Consider the following 23,428-nt stretch of genomic DNA (forward strand, 5'->3'; position numbering starts at 1 on the left):
TCCCTCTGTGTGTGTCGTCCCTCTGTGTGTGTGTGTCTTTGAGCGTCCCTGTGTGTGTGTGTGTGTGTGTGTGTGTGTGTCTTTGTCCCTGTGTGTGTGTGTGTGTGTGTGTGTGTGTGTGTGTGTGTCTGTGTGTGTGTGTTTGAGCGTCCCTCTGTGTGTGTGTGTGTGTGTGTGTGTGTGTGTGTGTGTGTGTGTGTGTGTGTGTGTGTGTGTGTGTGTGTGTGTCTTTGCGCGTCCCTCTGTGTGTGTGTGTGTGTGTGTCTTTGAGCGTCCCTCTGTGTGTGTGTGTGTGTTTGTGCGCGTCCCTCTGTGTGTGTGTGTGTGTGTCTGTGCGCGTCCCTGTGTGTGTGTGTGTGTGTGTCTTTGCGCGTCCCTCTGTGTGTGTGTGTGTGTGTGTGTCTTTGCGCGTCCCTGTGTGTGTGTGTGTGTGTGTGTCTTTGCGCGTCCCTCTGTGTGTGTGTGTGTGTCTTTGCGTGTCCCTCATGTGTGTGTGTGTGTGTGTCTCTGTGTGTGTGTGTGTGTGTGTGTGTGTCTTTGCGCGTCCCTCTGTGTGTGTGTGTGTGTCTTTGCGCGTCCCTCTGTGTGTGTGTCTCTGTCTGTCTCTGTATACACTACCGTCACTCTCACTCCCATCACTTGCCCCGAGGACAGAAATGGACGAAAATAGCCTGAGCTACAAAAGAGCTACTGAGGATACAAGCAACGACAGGGCGCCATGGGAAATCATCTCTCTCTCTCTCTCTCTCTCTCTCTCTCTCTCTCTCTCTCTCTCTCTCTCTCTCTTGACCATGGAGGTGTGTGAGTCTTAGGAAGAGAGAAAAGTTTAGCATATACACCCAATAAAGTATGTGTGACTATGGGAGGCCTCGTGAATGTAGTTGTGTTTGTGTACATTTATGTGTTTAACATTGCCTTTCCCACAGACCAATACTATGTAGTGTAAAATGTCCAAGTTCAAATGGAAGCTGCCTGAACATCACAGGTAGTAAAGTGTTTGTACTATCTGTTTGGTGTTTTACTCTGTGTGACATATGGGGTTAGCAAACCTCCAGGGCCCTAGTCGGTACAGCTCCCCCTGTTATACAGACCTATTACTGGGTCATGATTCTTCATTATCTACAGCACATTTACGAGGGATTGGAGGTTTAGGAGCCATATTTTAGCCAAGCCAAGTGAGCAACTGCAGCCAAAAGATGCCGGAGCCAGGAAATCGATGAGGTGCCAGTGTTAAGTCCTATAGAGAGGGGGAGATGCACCGAGACACACACTGAGACCCTGGTTCCGATAGCGCAAGCTGTTGTATTTGCGTCAGGTCAGCTTTGGCTTATGTCAGATGCATAGATATACAGACACACTGCCAGATATATGTCATACACACGCACGTAGGCACATATGCACGTAGAATTTTTACTTCAATGCCAGGTTTAGTATCACAATACTCAATACCATCACGATACTTCATACCAAAGTGATACCAAAACGATACCAATGCAAAAACTAAAAACCGCATTAGCTAAACGAATGGCCCTTTTGATCCAGACAGATCTTGTGTGTTCAATATCATTTGAAATGTTTGATTTTCAAATGTATTCATTAATGACTCACCACGTTTTTTTAACCAATCTACATAACAGCATAATGGTAATAATTTATTTGAATGGTAAATCTCTATTGAACATCTGGGTAAATCAAGATGTAGCCTAGGCCTGTTCACAATACAGGTGAATGTATATTCAATAGAAGTGTGTTCATGCATTGAGTTATTGAGCTTGTTTTGGTTGATTTCATGGGGCTATAAATGAAAAACAATATGTTTACCTTCCAATTGTGACTTATTTTATTTTACTGATCGACAACATTTGCATAGAAGAAGCAATATCTTATTTTATAAAAGTGCGCGCTGTCTCTTTAAGACCCATGATGTTATTCACACACAGTCAGTTTTCTTGGCTGAAGCAAAGATGATCTTGACTGGGGCAGATGTAAGCCGTGGTAAACGACTGAATGAATTACGTTTTTGAATTAGCTTTGTAATCAGCAATATTTTGAAATACTAGGGCTGTGATTGGTGTTGGCTTCAGCTGTAAGTTAGCAAGGAAAGTTAGCCTACAACGCTGGAAACTACCGGTATCTTCTTGCACTGTAGTGTTCTAGCCTGTACTGGACATTGTTTTGGGAACAGTAATTAGAAGTTTCAACATTTCTACTGTGTTGCATTATTAAAGTGTGTTAACTTTTAGACAGCATAAGCATATGCAGCCCAGTTAGTTCAGTGGTTACTTAGAACAGGCTAGAGCTAGCAATGAGGAAGTGGAGCGGGCACTGTGCTGTAGAGCTATAAGGAGACATCTGCTGATAGACAGACTTGACAGGCACGGTGCTCTACGGCTATGAGCTATAAGGAGACATCGGCTGATAGACAGACTTGACAGGCACTGTGCTCTAGAGCTATAAAGAGACATCAGTTGATAGACAGACTTGACAGGCACTGTGCTCTAGAGCTATAAGGAGACATCAGTTGATAGACAGACTTGACAGGCACGGTGCTCTAGAGCTATAAGGAGACATCAGTTGATAGACAGACTTGACAGGCACCGTGCTCTAGAGCTATAAGGAGACATCTGTTGATAGACAGACTTGACAGGCACGGTGCTCTAGAGCTATAAGGAGACATCTGCTGATAGACAGACTTGACCGGCACCGTGCTCTAGAGCTATAAGGAGACATCAGTTGATAGACAGACTTGACAGGCACGGTGCTCTAGAGCTATAAGGAGACATCTGCTGATAGACAGACTTGACCGGCACCGTGCTCTAGAGCTATAAGGAGACATCAGTTGATAGACAGACTTGACAGGCACGGTGCTCTAGAGCTATAAGGAGACATCTGTTGATAGACAGACTTGACAGGCACGGTGCTCTAGAACTATAAGGAGACATCTGTTGATAGACAGACTTGACAGACACGGTGCTCTAGAGCTTTTAGGAGACATCTGCTGATAGACAGACTTGACAGGCACGGTGCTCTAGAACTATAAGGAGACATCTGTTGATAGACAGACTTGACAGACACGGTGCTCTAGAGCTTTTAGGAGACATCTGCTGATAGACAGACTTGACAGGCACGGTGCTCTAGAACTATAAGGAGGCATCTGCTGGGCTGATAGACAGACTTGACAGAAGTACCAAAAGTAACAAAAGTTCTATTACAGAATCGTTTTTCATGTTCAACTATCGGTATACCGTGCAACACTAAGGGACGCACACACACACACTTGTGAAAGACGCAGACCTTTATTTCCCATGCTCAGGTTAAACCTACTCCTGGACTCAAAAACACTTCCAAAGGAGAGTCACTTTTGAAAATGCTTTTGAGTCTAGGAGTAGGCTTAACCTGGACCTGTGACGCATTTGGGTATCAGCGATTCTACATCTTCTGACTGGTCTAGACTTTCACAGGCGTTTAGGAACTTGACAAGCTGATCAATATCTTGAATTGTAGCATTAGTTGTAGCCTTTAGTTGAAAGGGAATGGGAGAAAGGGTAGAGGAGGCAGGGGGAGGGGAAAGAAGAAAATGATTGTGACGGAAACTGAGGGAGAAGTTTAAGAGAAGAGAGACGTGATTAGCGGAGGTAGAGAAGGATGGGTGTGATGGAAACTGAGGGAGATGTTTAAGAGAAGAGAGACATGATTAGCGGAGGTAGAGAAGGGTGAGTGTGATGGAAACTGAGGGAGATGTTTCAGAGAAGAGAGACGTGATTAGCGGAGGTAGAGAAGGGTGAGTGTGATGGAAACTGAGGGAGATGTTTAAGAGAAGAGAGACGTGATTAGCGGAGGTAGAGAAGGATGAGTGTGATGGAAACTGAGGGAGATGTTTCAGAGAAGAGAGACGTGATTAGCGGAGGTAGAGAAGGGTGAGTGTGATGGAAACTGAGGGAGATGTTTAAGAGAAGAGAGACGTGATTAGCGGAGGTAGAGAAGGATGAGTGTGAAAAAAGGAGAGGAGGTGGTTGGGAGAGGAGGAACAGGATGACTGAGGAAAGCAGTAGGAGGGGTTGGATGTCATGTCACAGAGGATGTACGTGTGCCAGCTACATGCTGCTTTAATCAAATGCTAACAAGCTATTGAGTATAAAACCACTTTTGTTAGCATTAGGGTTAGGGGAGAGGAGACTATTATTGTTAGCATTAGCGCTAGTGGAGAGGGGGCTAGTTTTGTCAGCATTGACTCCTGGGACTTTTCTATTGGTTCCAGACCAACAGGCAAAATCAATCAAGCCCAGCTAAACTACGTTGAACACAAATATGAACGCAACATGCAACAATTTCAAAGATCTAACTGAGTTACAGTTCATATAAGGAAATCAGTCAATTGAAATAAATGCATTATGCCCTAATCTATAGATTTCACATGACTGGGAATACAGATATGCATCTGTTGGTCACAGATACCTTAAAAGAAAGTAGGGGTGTCTGGTCTGACCATTTGCCTTATGCAGAAAGACACATCTCTTTCGCATAAAATTGATCAGGTTGCTGATTGTGGCCTATGGAATGTTTTCGCCACTCCTCTTCAAATTGCTTTGCGAAGTTGCTGGATATTGGCGGGAACTGGAACACACTGTCAGACACGTCAATCCAGAGCATCCTAAACATGCTCAATGGGTGACATGTATGGTGAGTTTGAAGGCCATGGAAGAACTGGGACATTTTCACCTTCCAGGAATTGTGTACAGATCCTTGCAACATGGGGCTGTGCATTATCATGCTGAAACATGAGGTGATGGCGGCAGATGAATGGCACGACATTGGGCCTCAGGATCTCATCATGGTATATATGTGCATTCAAATTGCCATCGATAAAATGCAATTGGTCGTTGTCCATAGCTTTTGCCTGCCTATACCATAACCCCACCACCACTATGGGGCACTCTGTTCACAACGTTGACATCAGCAAACCGCTCACCCACACAATGCCATACACGCTGTCTGCCATCTGCCAGGTACAGTTGAAACCGGGATTCATCTGTGAAGAGCAGACTTCTGCAGCGCGAGGGGAGCATTTACCCACTGAAGTCGGTTATGACGCAGAACTGCAGTCAGGTCAAGACCCTGGTTATGACGAAGAGGACGCAGAGGAACTTCCCTGACACGGTTTCTGACTGTTTGTGCAGAAATTCTTTGGTTGTACAAACCCACAGTTTCATCAGCTGTCCAGGTGGCTGGTCGCAGATGATCCCGCAGGTGAAGAAGCCCGGATGTGGAGGACCTGGGCTGGCGTGGTTAAATGTGGTCTGTGGTTGTGATGCCAGTTGACGTACTGCAAAATTCTCTAAAGCGACATTGGAGACGGCTTATGGAAGAGAAATGAACATTAAATTCTCTGGCAACAGCTCTAGTGGACAAACCTGCAGTCAGCATACCAATTGCATGCTGCCTCATGCAATTGAGACATCAGTGGCATTATGTTGTGTGACAAAACTGCAGATTTTAGAGTGGCCTTTTATTGTCCTCAGCACAAAGTGCACCTGTGTAATGATCATGCTGTTTAATCAGCTTCTTGATATGCCGCTCCTGTCAGGTAGATGGATTATCTTGGCAAATGAGAAATGCTCACTAACAGGGATGTGAGCCCAAAATGTGAGAGAAATAAGCTCATGAAACATGGAACAAACATGTTACATGTTGCGTTTATATTTTAGTTGAATATTTTTTGCAATGATTTTGGTGTTTGATCCCAGGTCTGTCAGTCACAAAGTGATACAGTCTCTTTCTCAATCACCCCAAACAGAGAAGCAAAAACAGCAGCAGAACTCCTAATGCCGCTCATTACCGCAGGCTGTTGTGGGTCTTAATTATCCCTCCTTTAAAACTGAAAGGGGGAGAGGAGATCCCCCATCTCCATCCCTCTCTCATTGCCTCCAGTAGCACAGGCAAGCTGGCATCTCACACCTGTCCGTCTGTATAGACATACCCGCTAGGGGAAACCCGATAGCACGCAGACACACACACACACCAGCTGATAAGCCCATTTTAACTGCAGCTGGTGAACCAACCTAATGTACTGCGTAAGATAAGATGACGCAAAAAGCTGATACACACAAAATAACACTGGGTTCAAAGTTCAGTAGACAGATGGCAAAACGGAAGAACACTTCAGTCAGACGGACGGACACACCCACCTACCTAGTTTTGCTGGGTCTTCCTTTCTCCTCCTTTACTAAGTTCTCTCTCACCGAGCTCAGAGTAAATATAGTGCTGTCTCTCACCTCCCCTGTCAGTATCCCTTAACAGACACCCCAACCTCCTGGGAAACAAACCCAAACCACCTGGGACACCACCACACCTCTTTACTGCTGTCAAACACGAGGAAAAGACCATACTGAGGTACACATTTGCTGGTGTCAGAGAGTATTTGTTGTGTAATTGTATTTGGGAAGTGTTTGTATGGTTAGTAGAAAGGTTTGGAATGTAATGCTGGATAGTTCAATCCATGTTGTGAATATTTCATTGGACATTGTGTTTGGACGACATGAAAATGTTGCATGCTGTCAATAGCAGATAAGAGAAAATTCTAATGAACACCTCAACTCCTTACTTGACCTTCAGACTAACTAAGACTTTCTAGCCCACACAGCTTTGACACCTGCTACAGAACTGTAGCGATGCGGGTCTACTGTACAGTACATCAAGCAATGTATTCTCAACACTGGGGAGGTTGCTAAGGATTCAACCTTCTATGAAAACAACCTAACCAGAGAAATGGCAAAGGGATGTTTCTATGACAACATGGTGCACAGTTGAACCAAATTATTTTGATGGCCTAGTTGGTTAAAGTGTGATACTCCCATCACCAGAGACCAGATTTGGCCCATTTAAAAGAAGGTTAAATCACTACATTTATATCCATATTTCTGGGGGAAATGATTTCATATCAGAAGCCTCCCTATTAAAATGATAGAAGAAACACTAATACTGACGAGCTTATTTCCTGTCTGCACCAGGTGAAGTCACCTCAAATATCCCCTCCCTTCTCCACCCATTGTAATTCTCATGTCAGACTTGACCAAATTTAGGAGGTAAAACCCTGGCAGGATTCTCCTCTGTAATAAAAGGATATGACTCCGACCTTCACGTCGCTTCCCTCCCCTGAGAGGAGGAACCAATGACCCAACATGGAGGATAGACTCATCAGATTTGCACATTTTGCAGAATCATCTAAGACTTTTTATGTTAATGTCTTGAGACTTAAGGTGGTTTAGTAGTTTGAAAGTGTTGTTACTTGTAGCGTCCTTGAACGTTTGAACTCTTTTGTAAAGTCAGGGTTGTATAGTTCCAGTAAAGAAAGGAAAGGCTCCCACACTAATGCTGCTCCTTTAACTATATTTCTATCTACAGTATGTCATACCCAGATCTGTGTGGGATGTGCATATCACTGTATAGCTGTGATACAGTGTGTGTGTGTGTGTGTGTGTGTGTGTGTGTGTGTGTGTGTGTGTGTGTGTGTATGTGTGTGTGTGTGTGTGTGTGTGTGTGTGTGTGTGTGTGTGTGTGTGTGTGTGTGTGTATATGTTTGTGTGTGTATGTATATGTATATGTGTGCTTAGCAAACAGAAGCATGGCTGATTCACAACCCACAGGGATGAGAGGGTGGATCCCACATAATGCCATAAAGTCATAAAGCCATACAGCAATACAGCCATATAGTTACACAGTCACACAGCCACACAGCCACATAGCCATACAACCACATAGCCACACAGCCACATAGCCATATAACCACATAGCCACATAGCCACATAGCCATATAGCCACATAGCCCACATAGCCACACAGCCACATAGCCATATAACCACATAGCCACATAGCCACACAGCCACACAGCCATATAGCCATACATAGCCATACAGCCACACGGCTATACAGCCATATGGCCATGCAGCCATACAGCCACACAGCCATACAGCCACACAGCCATACAGCCACACAGCCATACAAATGTGAGGATGCTGATGATTATACATCCCCCATTACTACTATGATGACCAACTGATGGCACACACACACACACTCTGTGAAATGACTCATCATTTCTCTTATCTTAATGAGTCGCTGGACAAGACTGGACAAGACTGGGCACTTAATGACACTTCAAGGAATTGAAGCTGCTGAGCTCTGTTACCAGGAATGCTTTGTAATTGGCTAGTTAGGAAAACACAAACATCCATTAGCATCCTAGCTTCAATCAAGAGGTCAATGTAATGGCTTAAAGGGGTTAAATAATTGCAATACGACAAGGTTGTAGTGTGATACTTATGTGCGTATACATGTTTGTGTGTGGCTAACTGTCTGTGTGTGGAAGTCTGTGTTTGTGTGTGGATCACTGTGTCTGTATCACTGTGTTTGTGTGCGTGTCTGTGTGCGTGTGCATGTGTGTGCGTGCGTGTGAGAGAGAGAGACAGAGAGTGTGTGCACGTGTGTATTTGACAAATACAGAGATGGAGAGACAGGATGCTTTTTATGGTGGTGATCTGGTGGAAGGGTGATGTCCAGGGACCGTAGGCTACAGATCTCTGATAGCGTCAGTGATGACAAGGATAAAAGTGGGTTGAAGCCGAAGCGACAGATCTTGTGGCTGACTGGCTGGCTCTGTCCGGGCTCTCATTACTCCCTATCAGTGGCAATCTGGAACCATCTCTCTGCCTCTCGAGCTGCTCTCTGGGGTGTAAATGGATGGACCAGTCAAGCTGCAAAAGCCAATGCCTTGTGTTGGTGGTACGGCATCCTGGACTGTAGGGAAAGGGACCTCTACATGGGGCTGGATTATGATATTATTCATGAAATCATATATAATAAAGGTGAAATCCTACGGCTCTCTGTTTCTTTCCTCTCTTGCTCTCACTCTATTTCCTTCCTTCCTTCCTTCCTTCTCTCTCTCTCTCTCTCTCTCTCTCTGTCTCCTCTTCTATCTTGCTCCTTTTTACACACACTCTCCATTTCAATCGTATGATAACAAAACGCCATTCTAAACTTCATGCCAACCATTTAACATGGAGAACGTGATGAGGTAACCATTAAGGTATCTTTACTTTTACTCAAGTATGACAATTGGGTACTTTTTCCACCACTGCTTCGCAGGCCTCACACCATCTGGTATGGATTTAGCATAAGCCCTGCATTTAAGCCAGGCACAGGAGGGCACACACCCATGTTACTGGCCTGTGGAGGCTCACAAAACGGGTATGCAGGAAAAAGGGTGTTTACTTGAAACGGAGACTGTAGGCGTGGCCAGACCCATGCTGACTAGACCCCAAGAGAGAAAGAGAGAATATGGTGGGTGGATGATGTATCGTATGTGGATGCGTTATATTACCAATACTCTTACAGTACATCTACACATACAGTACAACATCTCTCCATCATTAGTCCTACTTACATTAGCTCTGGTGTGCTACAGTGTAAGACCCAAAGTCCCTAGGAATCAAATGTTTACCATCGTTTCTTTCTCTCCTTCCTTGTCGAGATATCGAATATTAAACCGTCTTAACGGGTACAACACTTAAACCACAGTTCTCAGTGGAGCTCTTCTGTAATGACTTCTTCTTTAGTGCTGTGATTGTCGACTTGAGTCAGATAACCATGACAGGACAGAATTAGAGGCCCTCCGAGACGAAGGATTTGAACAGCTGTGTTCGTGGCAGTTTGTTGTCTTTCTTGCTGATGCACTATGGTTATTTTCAGAGATAGAGAGCCGGTTCGGTCCCAAGCGGGGGATGGGAAGAAAAAACTATGCCGAAGTCATCGCACAACACAGGATAAACCGTTTACTGAATGCACACTTTTAATTGCCTGCCTTTGAGCTGGGTTTACTGAAAGATTGAATTGGTCTGAAATAAGATGTTTCAGTTCATCCCACTGTAAGGTCCTTGTCCGAAGCATTAGTGTTCCTCTGACCTGTGGTGTGAGCTATAGCCTCGCATGCGCTTGGAATGTAAAACATAGATCAGGGATGGGCAACTTTGATGGGCTGGGAGCTACAAAAAAATCAGAACCCAGCAGAGAGACATTTTTTACATTTTAGAGTAAATGTTGTGCAATTCTACACATTTTGCCATGGGGTGTAGAGAAAATGTTGCAGTTTTAAAGCAAGTTTGCTGCAATTCTACACATTTTGCCATGTGGCGGGGAGAACATTTAGCAATTTTATAACTAATTTCCTGCAATTATACAAATTTTGTCATGGGGCAGAAAGGAAAATTTGCTGTTTTTAATATGATATCTGAGTGAGACTGACAAACTAAATCAATGGGGGCCCCCCAGCCAATCATTCGACCACAATAACAAGTTTAAATAGCTGGCCGCTAAAACAACTTAGCAATCTTCAAATGTTTTGATTACGTGGGCTAATTGATTAACTATCAGTGACTGACACAACAGAAAAACTTCTGATGCACAACCACATTTCGAAATGGCATATTGTGTATTCTACTATTAGTTCCAAATGTTTGTTGTACTATGGGGCGGCAGGTAGCCTATTGATTAAATCGTTGGGAAGTAACCAAAAGGTTGCTGGATCGAATCCCGAGCAGACAATGTAAAAATCTGTCGTTCTGCCCTTGAACAAGGCAGTTAAACCCACTGTTCCCCGGTAGGCCGTCATTGTAAATAAGAATTTGTTCTTATTAACTAACTTGCCTAGTTAAATAAAAGTAAAAATGTAAAAAATAATACTAACTTTTTAGTGGAAAATGATGTGAGGGCCTTCAAAGGGGGGTCGTGGGCCAACAGTTGCTCATCCCTAATATACTGTACATCATGCTGAATTTAGGAGATGGGACTAAGAGGCGCAGTGGTCTGGGGTTATGGTCTTGTGACATTAAGTCATAGGGCCTAATATGTGTTCATCCTGATGGATGCACTGTATAAAATAGTTTTGTGTAGATGGGTCAGCTAGACACACACAAACACACACAGCCTCCACCCTGGCTCTGCTGTAGACTGTCTGCACCCGCTGCCCCAGTCATTCTGACATGCCTTGGTAAACCTCTGTGCCATTACCATGCATTATGAAACAACTATCTGTTAAGTTACATAAAAGTAAAAAGCTTGCCTGAAATAGAATAGGCTACAATGGCCCTGTGTCTGCGCATAGCCCAAGTGTTACGAAACCGTGGGTCCAGTTTTCTAATAATGATCATAAAACATCATTACTGATTAAAGTCAACATTTTAATCATCCACTACAACAACTATGTATTAGAGTAACATGACCGAATACAAACAGTGCAGCTATTCCCTCCGCAAGGCTATCAAACAAGCTAAGCATCAGTACAGAGACAAAGTAGAATCTCAATTCAACGGCTCAGACACAAGAGGCATGTGGCAGGGTCTACAGTCAATCACGGACTACAGGAAGAAATCCAGCCCAGTCACGGACCAGGATGTCTTGCTCCCAGGCAGACTAAATAACTTTTTTGCCCGCTTTGAGGACAATACAGTGCCACTGACACGGCCTGCAACGAAAACATGCGGTCTCTCCTTCACTGCAGCCGAGGTGAGTAAGACATTTAAACGTGTTAACCCTCGCAAGGCTGCAGGCCCAGACGGCATCCCCAGCCGCGCCCTCAGAGCATGCGCAGACCAGCTGGCCGGTGTGTTTACGGACATATTCAATCAATCCCTATACCAATCTGCTGTTCCCACATGCTTCAAGAGGGCCACCATTGTTCCTGTTCCCAAGAAAGCTAAGGTAACTTAGCTAAACGACTACCGCCCCGTAGCACTCACTTCCGTCATCATGAAGTGCTTTGAGAGACTAGTCAAGGACCATATCACCTCCACCCTACCTGACACCCTAGACCCACTCCAATTTGCTTACCGCCCAAATAGGTCCACAGACGATGCTATCTCAACCACACTGCACACTGCCCTAACCCATCTGGACAAGAGGAATACCTATGTGAGAATGCTGTTCATCGACTACAGCTCGGCATTCAACACCATAGTACCCTCCAAGCTCGTCATCAAGCTCGAGACCCTGGGTCTCGACCCCGCCCTGTGCAACTGGGTACTGGACTTCCTGACGGGCCGCCCCCAGGTGGTGAGGGTAGGCAACAACATCTCCTCCCCGCTGATCCTCAACACTGGGGCCCCACAAGGGTGCGTTCTGAGCCCTCTCCTGTACTCCCTGTTCACCCACGACTGCGTGGCCACGCACGCCTCCAACTCAATCATCAAGTTTGCGGACGACACAACAGTGGTAGACTTGATTACCAACAACGACGAGACGGCCTACAGGGAGGAGGTGAGGGCCCTCGGAGTGTGGTGTCAGGAAAATAACCTCACACTCAACGTCAACAAAACTAAGGAGATGATTGTGGATTTCAGGAAACAACAGAGGGAACACCCCCCTATCCACATCGATGGAACAGTAGTGGAGAGGGTAGCAAGTTTTAAGTTCCTCGGCATACACATCACAGACAAACTGAATTGGTCCACTCACACAGACAGCATCGTGAAGGAGGAGGCTGAAGAAATTCGGCTTGTCACCAAAAGCACTCACAAACTTCTACAGATGCACAATCGAGAGCATCCTGACGGGCTGTATCACCGCCTGGTACGGCAACTGCTCCGCCGTCAACCGTAAGGCTCTCCAGAGGGTAGTGAGGTCTGCACAACGCATCACCGGGGGCAAACTACCTGCCCTCCAGGACACCTACACCACCCGATGTTACAGGAAGGCCATAAAGATCATCAAGGACATCAACCACCCGAGCCACTGCCTGTTCACCCCGCTATCATCCAGAAGGCGAGGTCAGTACAGGTGCATCAAAGCTGGGACCGAGAGACTGAAAAACAGCTTCTATCTCAAGGCCATCAGACTGTTAAACAGCCACCACTAACATTGAGTGGCCGCTGCCAACACACTGACACTGACTCAACTCCAGCCACTTTAATAATGGGAATTGATGGGAATGATGTAAATATATCACTAGCCACTTTAAACAATGCTACCTTATATAATGTTACTTACCCTACATTATTCATCTCATATGCATACGTATATACTGTACTCTATATCATCGACTGCATCCTTATGTAACACATGTATCACTAGCCACTTTAACTATGCCACTTTGTTTACATACTCATCTCATATGTATATACTGTACTCGATACCATCTACTGTATCTTGCCTATGCTGCTCTGTACCATCACTCATTCATATATCCTCATGTACATATTCTTTATCCCCTTACACTGTGTATAAGACAGTAGTTTTGGAATTGTTTGTTAGATTACTTGTTGGTTATTACTGCATTGTCGGAACTAGAAGCACAAGCATTTCGCTACGCTCGCATTAACATCTGCTAACCATGTGTATGTGACAAATAAAATTTGATTTGATTTGATTTGAGTGAGTGAGCATTTTTACAAGGTCCACACTAACTAACATTTTATTTGTTTTTCTGTCTTACAGAAAGAATGGTTATGTCTCAACTGCCAGACCCAAAGAGCTCTCTCTGGCCAGCTGGGCGATATGCCCCCTCCACCATCTCCTGTGAAGAAGCAACTACCCACACCTACCCCTACCCCTCCTGCCTCCCCTGCCAAAGTCCCTGACTCCCCAGCTGCTGCTGCCTCTCCATTAACGGGAAGCCCCTCAGTCACTCAGGTAGAGGCAGCAGCAGCAAAGGAAGACACCCAGCCGCTTCCCATGTCCAAGGTAGTAGCAGCACGCACCCCGCCCCAAACACCAGACGCTGCGTCTGCAAACACAGACACCACACCCATCCCACCTGAGCATGCCACCCCTCCTTCTGATAGTGTCCCAGAGGAGAAAGAATCAGAGCAGGCTGAAACAGTGGAAGCTATATCTGAGACTATACTGGATGAGCCTGTGACAGAGAGTGTAGTGGAGAGTGCTGTCGAAGCCTCAGTGGTGGAGAAAGACCAAGAGCAGGCTGAAGCAATAGAAGCTATATCTGAGACTATACTGGATGAGCCTGTGACAGAGAGTGTAGTGGAGAGTGCTGTCGAAGCCTCAGTGGTGGAGAAAGACCAAGAGCAGGCTGAAGCAATAGAAGCTATATCTGAGAGTATACGAGCTGAGCCTGTGCCAGAGAGTGTAGTGGAGAGTACTGTTGAGGCTCCGGCAGTGGAGAAAGACCCAGAGCAGGCTGAAACGATGGAAGCTATATCTGAGACTATACTGGATGAGCCTGTGACAGAGAGTGTAGTGGAGAGTGCTGTTGAAGCCTCGGTGGTGGAGAAAGACCCAGAGCAGGCTGAAGCAATAGAAGCTATATCTGAGACTATACTGGATGAGCCTGTGCCAGAGAGTGTAGCGGAGAGTGCTGTTGAGGCCCTGGCAGTGGATCACCCAGAGAGTGTAGCGGAGAGTGCTGTTGAGGCCCCGGCAGTGGATCATCCAGAGACTATGCCAGAGAAAGTTACAGAAGAACAGTCACCACCCGAATCAGATTTCCAGCCTGCAGTTGTAGAGGAGCCTGTCATTGCTCCCCCTGTAGAGAATGAGTCAGAAAAGCCTGTTGAGGCAGCACCCGAGCCAACTCCAAGCCCAGATAAAGTGCAGAGTGAATCTACACCAGAGGAGATCTCACCGGCTCCCTCTGCAGGTAGTGAGAAAGAGGAGCTCATCCTAGAGAAGGTTCTTGAAGAGGAAGCTAAGCCGGTAGAGCCAGAGGTGATTCCAACACCTGAAACGGTCACACAGGAAACTACTGTCCAACCTGACCAATCACCAGAGCCTGTACCGCCAGCTCCTGCAGTCACTGAGGAAGAAGGGAAAGCAGTGATGATTGAGGAAAAACCTAGGCAGCCACCTAAAGCTGAGGAGAAAGCTCCTACACCCCCTGCAGTCACCGAGCAGGAGGAGAAAACTAAAGAGCCAGAGCCTCAAGCAACTACTGTTGAACAGCCTCCAACTGAGGTGTCTTCAGTACATACAGGTCCAATAGCAGAGAGGTCAGATGTGGCGACTAAGATGCCAGAGGTGGCTCGGGCTCCACCAGTTAAGGTTGTAGAGAATTCGGCCTCAGCTCCCGAAGCCCCTAATGGGCCGGTAGAGGATTGTGCATCTCCCAAACCAGCAGAGCTAGAGCCTGTGCCTTCACAAAAAGAGGAGGTACCCCCTGCAGTAGACGAAACTCCCCCTGCAGTTGCTGAGAATGAACAGCCTAAAGAGGTAGAGACCGTTCCACAAACTGAGGCAGTTGAGTCTGTAGCCCCATCTCCTCCTCTAGTTACTGCTAAAGTTGAGAAGAAGCCTGTAGAGAAGGAGGAAGAACCAATACCGCCAGCCCACGTAGAGGATAAACCTGTAGAGAAGGAGGAAGAGTCAATTCAGCCAGCCCAAGTTGAGGAGAAGCCTGTAGAGGAGGCAGAGCCAATACCGCCAGTCCAAGTTGAGGAGAAGCCTATAGAAGAGGCAGAGCCAATTCAGCCAGCCCACATAGAGGATAAACCTGTAGAGAAGGAGGAAGAGTCAATTCAGCCAGCCCAAGTTGAGGAGAAGCCTGTAGAGAAGGAGGAAGAGTCAATTCAGCCAGCCCAAGTTGAGGAGAAGACTGTAGAAGAGGCAGAGCCAATTCAGCCAGCCCAAGTTGAGGAGAAGACTGTAGAGAAGGAGGCAGAGCCAATAACGCCAGCCCAAGTTGAGGAGAAGCCTATAGAAGAGGCAGAGCCAATTCCGCCAGCCCAAGTTGAGGAGAAGACTGTAGAGGAGGCAGAGCCAATTCCGCCAGCCCAAGTTGAGGAGAAGCCTGTAGAGGAGGCAGAGCCAATTCCGCCAGCCCAAGTTGAGGAGAAGCCTGTAGAGGAGGCAGAGGCAATTCAGCCAGCCCAAGTTGAGGAGAAACCTGTAGAGAAGGAGGCAGAGCCAATTCCGCCAGTCCAAGTTGAGGAGAAGCCTGTAGAAAGTGAGGCAGTAGTAAAGAAAGTACCAGAGGCTTCTCCTGCACCTCCTGCTGCTGAACCAGAAAACGTTAGCCCTGAGAGAGATTACGAAAGGACAGAGTCAGAAACAGTGGTTGAACCCAGCCCAGAAGTCAAAGCCGAGGAGTCAGTTTCACCATCCCCTTTTGAGAAAAAAGTCCCTGAACAGCTCCCAGAACCTGAACCACAATCAGCTAAAGTTGATCAGATCCCACCTCAGGGGGCTGTAGAAGCTCCAGCACCAGTAGTAGAAAAAAACACAAATGAAACTGAAACGGAGGCTGGAGCAGAATGTGTAGGTCAGAAAGACGAAAATCTGACATCTGTGGATACAAAGGTTGAACCAGAGCCAACAGCAGATAATAAGGCTGAAAAAACCCAGGATGAGTCTACTGCTCCAGCTTCTGAAGCTAAAGAGGAAGAAAAGGTCAAAGCAGAGCACTTAGAACGAGCTACAGAGGCAGCGTCACTATCATCTGCTGCTAGTGAGCCACAAGCCCCTGAGAACGTTTCAGAGGAGAAACCCACACAGGAAGGAAAAGACGCTGCAAACATAGCTGAAAATAAACAAGAGGTGTCTATAGCTGAGAGTAGGGTGCCAGCTCCTACTGTGTGTCATGAGAAAGCAGTGCAAGAGAAAGAATTATCCAAACATGAATCCAAGCAAACTCCAAAGACAGACTCTGTGTCTGAGAGCATTCAGCCAGAGAAAGAGAAAGTGGTTGTGTCACCACCTGTAGTTAGTGAAAAGCAAGAACATTTTTCAGTATCAGAGGTGAAAGCTGTGAGTGACAGACAGGGCAGCGCAGAAGACAAAAAAATACCAGAGCAGACTAAAATATCTGAAACTGTATCTGAAAATGAGTCTATTGCCCCAGCCCCTGTAGTAGAACCTGACACCCTAGTCCCTGTAGTTGGTGAACAGGACGACGACAAACCCCTGAATGAAGAGAAGATAATAGAGGCTGAACTGGATGCAGTTGGAGAGGTGACTGTAGTATGTAGCAACAGTAGTGGCTGAGAATGAGATGATTCAAGTCAGAAGGGATCTTTACACAAATGTTTGTACAAACCTTTTAGTTATGCAAAATAATCTACAGACAAAAAAGCTATCTTCCCTTTATACATCTTCATATATCCATTTTAAATGTTCCAAATAATATGTTATGTTTATGATCAATTATGGATGATTATCATCTACATATTTATTATACATGAATTGTGTTTTATTATTTAATTTACAGGTAACGCTGAAAGACCCTGGAGAAAAAAACACCATCGCCAAGGATAGCAGTCCCACCAGCCCCTCAGACCTTGCCAAGCTTGAGAGCACTGTCCTTCCCATACTAGAGGCCCAGGCTACACAACCAAAGGATAATTCAGACAAACTGACGGACTCACTCAAGACCAGACGCAAACTTGAGGTGCTACCCCTCTCACCTGAATCTCCCAGCACAGAGGATGACCCAGAACTCTCAGAGAAGAAGGACGCCTCAGCAAAGAAAAAGCTGCTGGTGCCGACAGACATCAGGGGTGACTCGTTGGAGGACAGCAGTGAGAGCTTAGGGAAAGATAGTCCCGTGTCAGGGGATGACGAAGACTTAATTCGTAAACAGATCATGGAGATGAGTGAGAACGAGGATGCTTCGCCGTCAGACGAAGAAAACCTCATCCGGCGAAAGATCCGAGATCATGAGAGGAAACAAATGGAGCAGGAGAAAGGGGAGAGGAAGGAGAGAAGCGCAATGGCAAAAGGCAGGCGGCTCCTCAAGAAGAACACCATCAGCCCTGAGGACGAAGATGAGCGGCAAATCTCACTGGATAAACCTGACAAGGCATGGAAAGAGGGATCGAAACCCAAAGTCTCAGACTCTCAGGAAGGGGAACAGCCTTCGGCCGATAGAGTTGTGGCAGTACGCCAATTCAGAACCATCGAGCTCAACACGACTACCACCCCTGTGCGCATACCGGGTACGTCAGATGATGGAGAGCTTGAGATGGAAAGCCTCACCAACTCCCCTGATGATCGCTCCAGGGGCGATGGGTCCTCCAGCCTGCACGCATCCAGCTTCACCCCTGGGACATCGCCTACATCCCTATCCTCTTTGGATGAGGACAGTGACAGCAGTAGTCCCAGCCGCATGCACAGTGGCGAGGGGAAACAGCACAGAAAAGCGAAGCATAGACAACAAGGCCAAGGTCTACCCACCATCGAAGACTCTTCTGAGGAAGAGGAGTTACGAGAGGAGGAGGATCTGTTAAGAGAACAGGAGAAGCAGAAAGGCTCTGGGAAGAAGTCGAAGAAGGACAAAGAGGAGATCCGAGCTCAGAGGAGGCGGGAGCGTCCCAAAACACCGCCTAGCAACCTCTCTCCCATTGAAGATGCCTCCCCAACAGAAGAGCTGAGGCAAGAGGCAGAGATGGAGGAGTTCAGGCGATCATCCTTATCCGATTTCTCTCCCAGCATTGAGTCAGAACCAGAGGGAGTTGAGATCAATGCTGCAAAGATTGCAGCAGTACAGAAAGTATATCAACTTCCTACATCTGTTTCTCTCTACTCTCCAACAGCTGATCAAGGTGCTAATAAAAGCCCTGAAAAACGAGCCCTGAAAACGGCAGACGAAGCCTACGAAGATATCATGCTAAAGGCTAAAACACCCACAAAGGAAAAGGTGGACATCCCTCTGGGGAAAGAGTCCCTCTATGGGGGGATGCTGATAGAAGATTATGCCTATGAGTCTCTTGTTGATGGAAATGGAAAGAAAGTCCAGCAGCAGGAGCCTGAGAAAATCTCAGTGCCAGCTCAGCCCAAAATACTGAGATCTCCAGATGAGGTTTACGAAGACATGATGGAGAAGAAGAAAGAATTCATGTTGCTGGAGCAGGAACTGAAAAAAGCACAGTCCGTGTCAGATAGACCCACACCAGAGATTGTATTGCAACCCACTGAGCCAACCAGATCCACAAGTGTTACAGTTACTATAGGCAAGGATGGGAAACCACTGCTCGATGCTGAGGCTACGTATGAGGAACTCATGAAGAAAGTTCTGACTCCTGGGACGAGCCCGACACAGCAGGGTCCTGATATATCTGGGGCGGCCCCTGGTGGTGAGTTCGAAGGTACTGAATCCAGAAGGGCTCTGCGTCCCATACCAGACCTGAGGGTTACACAGTGCTCCTCAGGGGAGGAGGACGCTGATGAAGAGGCCACTGAGACCAAAAGTCAAGATAAGCCAAAGACTTCTTCAGACATTCCTAAAGCTGATCAGGCACCCTTAACAGCTGCTGCAGAAACTAAGTCCAAATCAGTTGCTTGCAAGGTCCCCCCATTAACAACTTCAGACCAACCACAGACCCAATTTGAAACTTCCCAGGCTGACCAGCCTCTGGACATAACCCAACAGGATGTCATGGACTTGTCTAGTATAAAGTCCTCAGCCCCTGCTGTTGCCAGTGTATCGCCCTTACCCACCGTCCCTCAGTACACCCCCACTGTCCCCAGTGTAGTGTCGACCACCCCACCAGTGCCCCCCAAACCAGCCATCCTGCACAGGGCTCTGTCTCAGGAAAAAGCAGACATTCCTGAACCCCCTCCACTGCCCCCTCCCACGATGCCAAAGCCATCGGTTTACCCCAGGAAACCCCCTGTTCCGCTTCCATCTCAGGCTATAATCAGGTCAGAACATGTTGCCATGACAACAGCCCAAGGGTCGCCGGTAAGACAGCCTCATATCCCCCCACCGGTTCCTCCAAAGCCAGCAATCCCTGCTGGAATGGGGTACAGCCACAGGCCAGGGGAAAATGTCAAACCACCCCTTGCTCCAAAACCTGTCTCTCAGCCTGGCTCTCCTGCCCACATCCAATATCCAAGACCCACTGCCCTCCACACAGGCCATGCTGATATAGCCCTGAATCTGAGCCCCTCAGCTGAATGCAGGCCAGGTCACTTCTCAGGTCATTCCTCGGGTCACTCCTCGGGTCACCCATCCCCCACTTCTCCGCGATACGGCAATCGACACGAAACTTATGTGGTTATAACTCTGCCATCCCAGCCCAACTCTCCAGTGGAAGGGATCACCACCCAGGCCCCATTCAGTCCTGGTCCAGCATCTCCTTCAAGACATGCCCAACCTCCACCTCAACTTCAAACACAGTATCAACCACAACCTCAACCCCAGAAACAACCACAGCCACCTCCACCACACACAAATAGGATGCCCCTGGCATTCACTCGCATCACTGAGTCCATGGAAAGTCAAGAGATATGTGGGCCAGAGAAAGTTGTGTCAAGCTCCTGTCATGTCATTGAGGCTATTTCAGCATCCGCTCCACCCCCAGAGGTCCGGTTAGGGCAGGTCACTCAGTTTGTGACGACAGAAGTTCAAAGAACCATGGTGTCTGTCCGACACGAAAGGTCACCGCCCCCACCTCCGGCCCCAAGAGCGAACGGTGTTCCAATCTCACTGGAGAAACCTAAACCACAACAGACACAGAGTGCACAGGGCTACCAGCCAGGGGAGGTAGTAGATCTTCGTACCATGAAGGTGAATTCAGAATCGGCCATGAAAGTGGTGGATCTGTCTTCTTCAGATGTTAGACGCCAGTCCTTGGCCACAGACGGTCGTCAGACAAGCGCAGTGCAGTCCCCAGTGGTAAATCTCAGCACTGAGTCGACCAGTGTTTCCATAGTGACTGACAGCATCACCATAGTTACATGTGCTGCCACCATACAAAGTTACGAAAATACCAACATATCCCAAGTCCCTTCTCTGCCCCTTCAGCTTACAACCACAAACAAAGCCTTCGAGCCTGTTTGTCAGATTATCTATCGGCCCATAGATGCACAGCCCACAACCAGCAACAATGCTGAGATCCCGATTAACCTTTCTCTAGGACCTGGCACAGGCTTAGGGTCATTCCAGCCACCTGTCACTATCGCCCCTACCCCTGCCCTAGGGTGTGTGGCTAATGGTCTGAGCAGCGGGATGCCGACAGTAGCAGGTGCAGTGGACCTTAGCACAGCCAAACCCTTCAACACTGTGGTTTCGGTCGACGCTTCCTCTGCGGAAGTGTTCACAGCTGTGATCACAGAGGAGGATGGGAAACCCGTGGACCTGACAGCTGGGAGAAGAGCTGTCTGCTGTGATGTTGTCTACAAGCTGCCATTTACAGGTAGCTGCACCACCCAGCAGCCCACTACTCCATTGCCCGAAGACCGCTTCGGTTACCGAGATGACCACTACCAATATGACCGCTCACCGTACAACATGAGGGGCTTCGGTGGCATCAAACCCTCCATGTCCGACACCAATCTGGCTGAGGCCGGGCTTTTCCTCTATAAGAGCAAGAACAGTTACAATTTCCATGGCACCACAGAGGGTGCAGTAGACCTGACATCCTCCAAGACATCTGATGCAGGTTTGTGCAGTGACATCGCCGACCTCTCGCTGAAATGTCACTTTGAGATGCCTCTGCTTATTCATGGCTGATCCTGTGGCATTTTAGTGCATTTTGTTGTTTCGTTCACCTCTTGTTTGCATGGACATTTTGTTTTACCTTATTTTTTCGTTCTACCTTTATGATCATTTTTTGGGGTACACCAATGCATGGGCTTGCATGCTATTTGATTTGGCTCCACATCATCCATGATCTAGCAAGACTGGAGGTTTTTCCATTTTTGTTGCTTTTTTATTTATTTGGATGGAGCATGGCTTTCGATGGAGCATGGCTTTCTGTCTGATGTTTCACCACTAAGGCTACCTGTTGTTGTGGACTCAATAGATTTATTTTCCCCAACAGGTGTAGCTTTGGACTTCTCCACCAAAGGCTCAGGGTTATATTCAGGAATGATAATCCCCCCATATTCCCAAGCTAGAGTCAAAGGAGCTGTTGGGACACACTTTGGCACGAGCAGTGTCCTGAGATCCTCCAATGGGGTGGTGTACTCTTCAGTCTCAGTACCAATCCCATCCACCTACGCCATCACCACACAACCTGGGTCCATATTCAGTACCACTTACAACTCCCTGTCGGCAGGCATGCACACCAGCGACACCATGCCATCCCTATCCACTCTCCAGAACCAGCCCATGACTCGGTCCCACAGCTTCATCTCCACCACCTCTGCAGACAATCAAGGGGATGTCCCCCTCAACCTGGAACTTGCTAAAGATGGCATATCCACCACTGTGGCCCTCAGCACCAAAACAGTCACCCTGGCCCTGGAAAGGCTGGACTCGTACACGGACTCGTCCCTGGAGGCTATCGCCGCCTCGCTGGAGGCCCTGTCCTCGCCCTGTGTGCCAGGGGAGGGCCAGTACCAGATGCAGCGTGAGATTCTGGAGATGGAGAAGTTCAAACAGCAGCGGTTGGCTGAAGAACTGGAGTGGGAGCGTCAGGAGATCCAGCGCTTCCGTGAGCAGGAACAGATGCTGGTGCAGAAGGAGCTGGAGGAGCTGCAGTCCATGAAGCAGGCCATCCTGTGCCAGCAGGAGGATGAGCGCCAGGCCCACCTCATGATGCAAAAGGAAACCTATGCCCAGCAGCAGCAGCAGCTAGAGCAGATCCAGAGGCTCCAGGAGCAGCTCCGAGCACAGCTGGAGGAGCAGAAGTTCCGGAAGATGTACCCGGGGGAGGTGTTGCTGGGGCATGGCCAGCAGGAGGCAGTCGTCCTGGGGCCGGACGGCACCGAGCTGGCCCGGAAAATCATGGACAGTGGGTGTCAGACGGACGACGAGGACAGTGTTGTCGATAAAGCCTACACGGCAGGGAGGAAGAAGAGAAGCACGGCCAAGAAGAGTGTAGACAGCTGCGTGCAGACGGACGATGAGGACCAGGAGGAGTGGGAGCCTGCTCGGGCCAGACGTAGCAGGCCCCGCACGTCAAGGGGGGACAGAGGCGGACAGACTTCTGATATATCCATTCAGGCTCACTCCGAGATCTCCATACAGACGGACTCTGCAGGGAATGTAAGAATGGACACCAGGATGGAGCTCTCCGACTCGGAAAGTCCACATTGGGAAGACAAGAGACGGCCCACGCCCTTGGAGATAGAACAGTCTGGCCACCTCAGAGCTGACCCCTCCTCACTTCAGGCCCCGCCCAAATCCCCCAATGTTCTCTACTCCCCCATATCCCCCTGCATATCCCCAAGCAAATCCCTTGAGTTTGTGTCCTATGAGAAATCACTGGGTGATACAAGCCCACAGAGAATAAGAGGGAGTACTGATCCGACCAAAGTCTCTCCAACCGGCAGCCCCAAGGGACCTAAGGCCATGCAGAGATCCATGTCCGACCCCAAGCCCATGAGTCCAACTGGAGAGGAGAGGGCATCATCCAGTTTCCAGTATGGTGACGGTTCCTCCGTGAGTTCTGGTTTAATCATTGTTTGCAATTGTGATGTGTTCTATTCAAATGGGCATAGAGTCTCTCCCTTAGGCACGCGGGCTTTATATAAAGGTCAGTTTTCT

General features: G+C 47.7%; 1 protein-coding gene across 1 annotated transcript in view; it reads left to right on the forward strand.

Annotated features, from left to right (window-relative positions):
* pcloa (piccolo presynaptic cytomatrix protein a) overlaps positions 1–23,428 on the forward strand; it is a 78,930-nt gene that overhangs the window by 20,527 nt on the left and 34,975 nt on the right. The window contains exons 5-7 of the mRNA XM_052500232.1: positions 13,483–16,947; positions 17,204–21,377; positions 21,759–23,323. Of these exons, the coding sequence (XP_052356192.1) occupies positions 13,483–16,947; positions 17,204–21,377; positions 21,759–23,323 (9,204 nt within the window). The remainder of the gene's footprint in view (positions 1–13,482; positions 16,948–17,203; positions 21,378–21,758; positions 23,324–23,428) is intronic.

This window comes from Oncorhynchus keta, unplaced genomic scaffold (assembly GCF_023373465.1).
Source record: "Oncorhynchus keta strain PuntledgeMale-10-30-2019 unplaced genomic scaffold, Oket_V2 Un_contig_1006_pilon_pilon, whole genome shotgun sequence".
Taxonomy (NCBI): domain Eukaryota; kingdom Metazoa; phylum Chordata; class Actinopteri; order Salmoniformes; family Salmonidae; genus Oncorhynchus; species Oncorhynchus keta.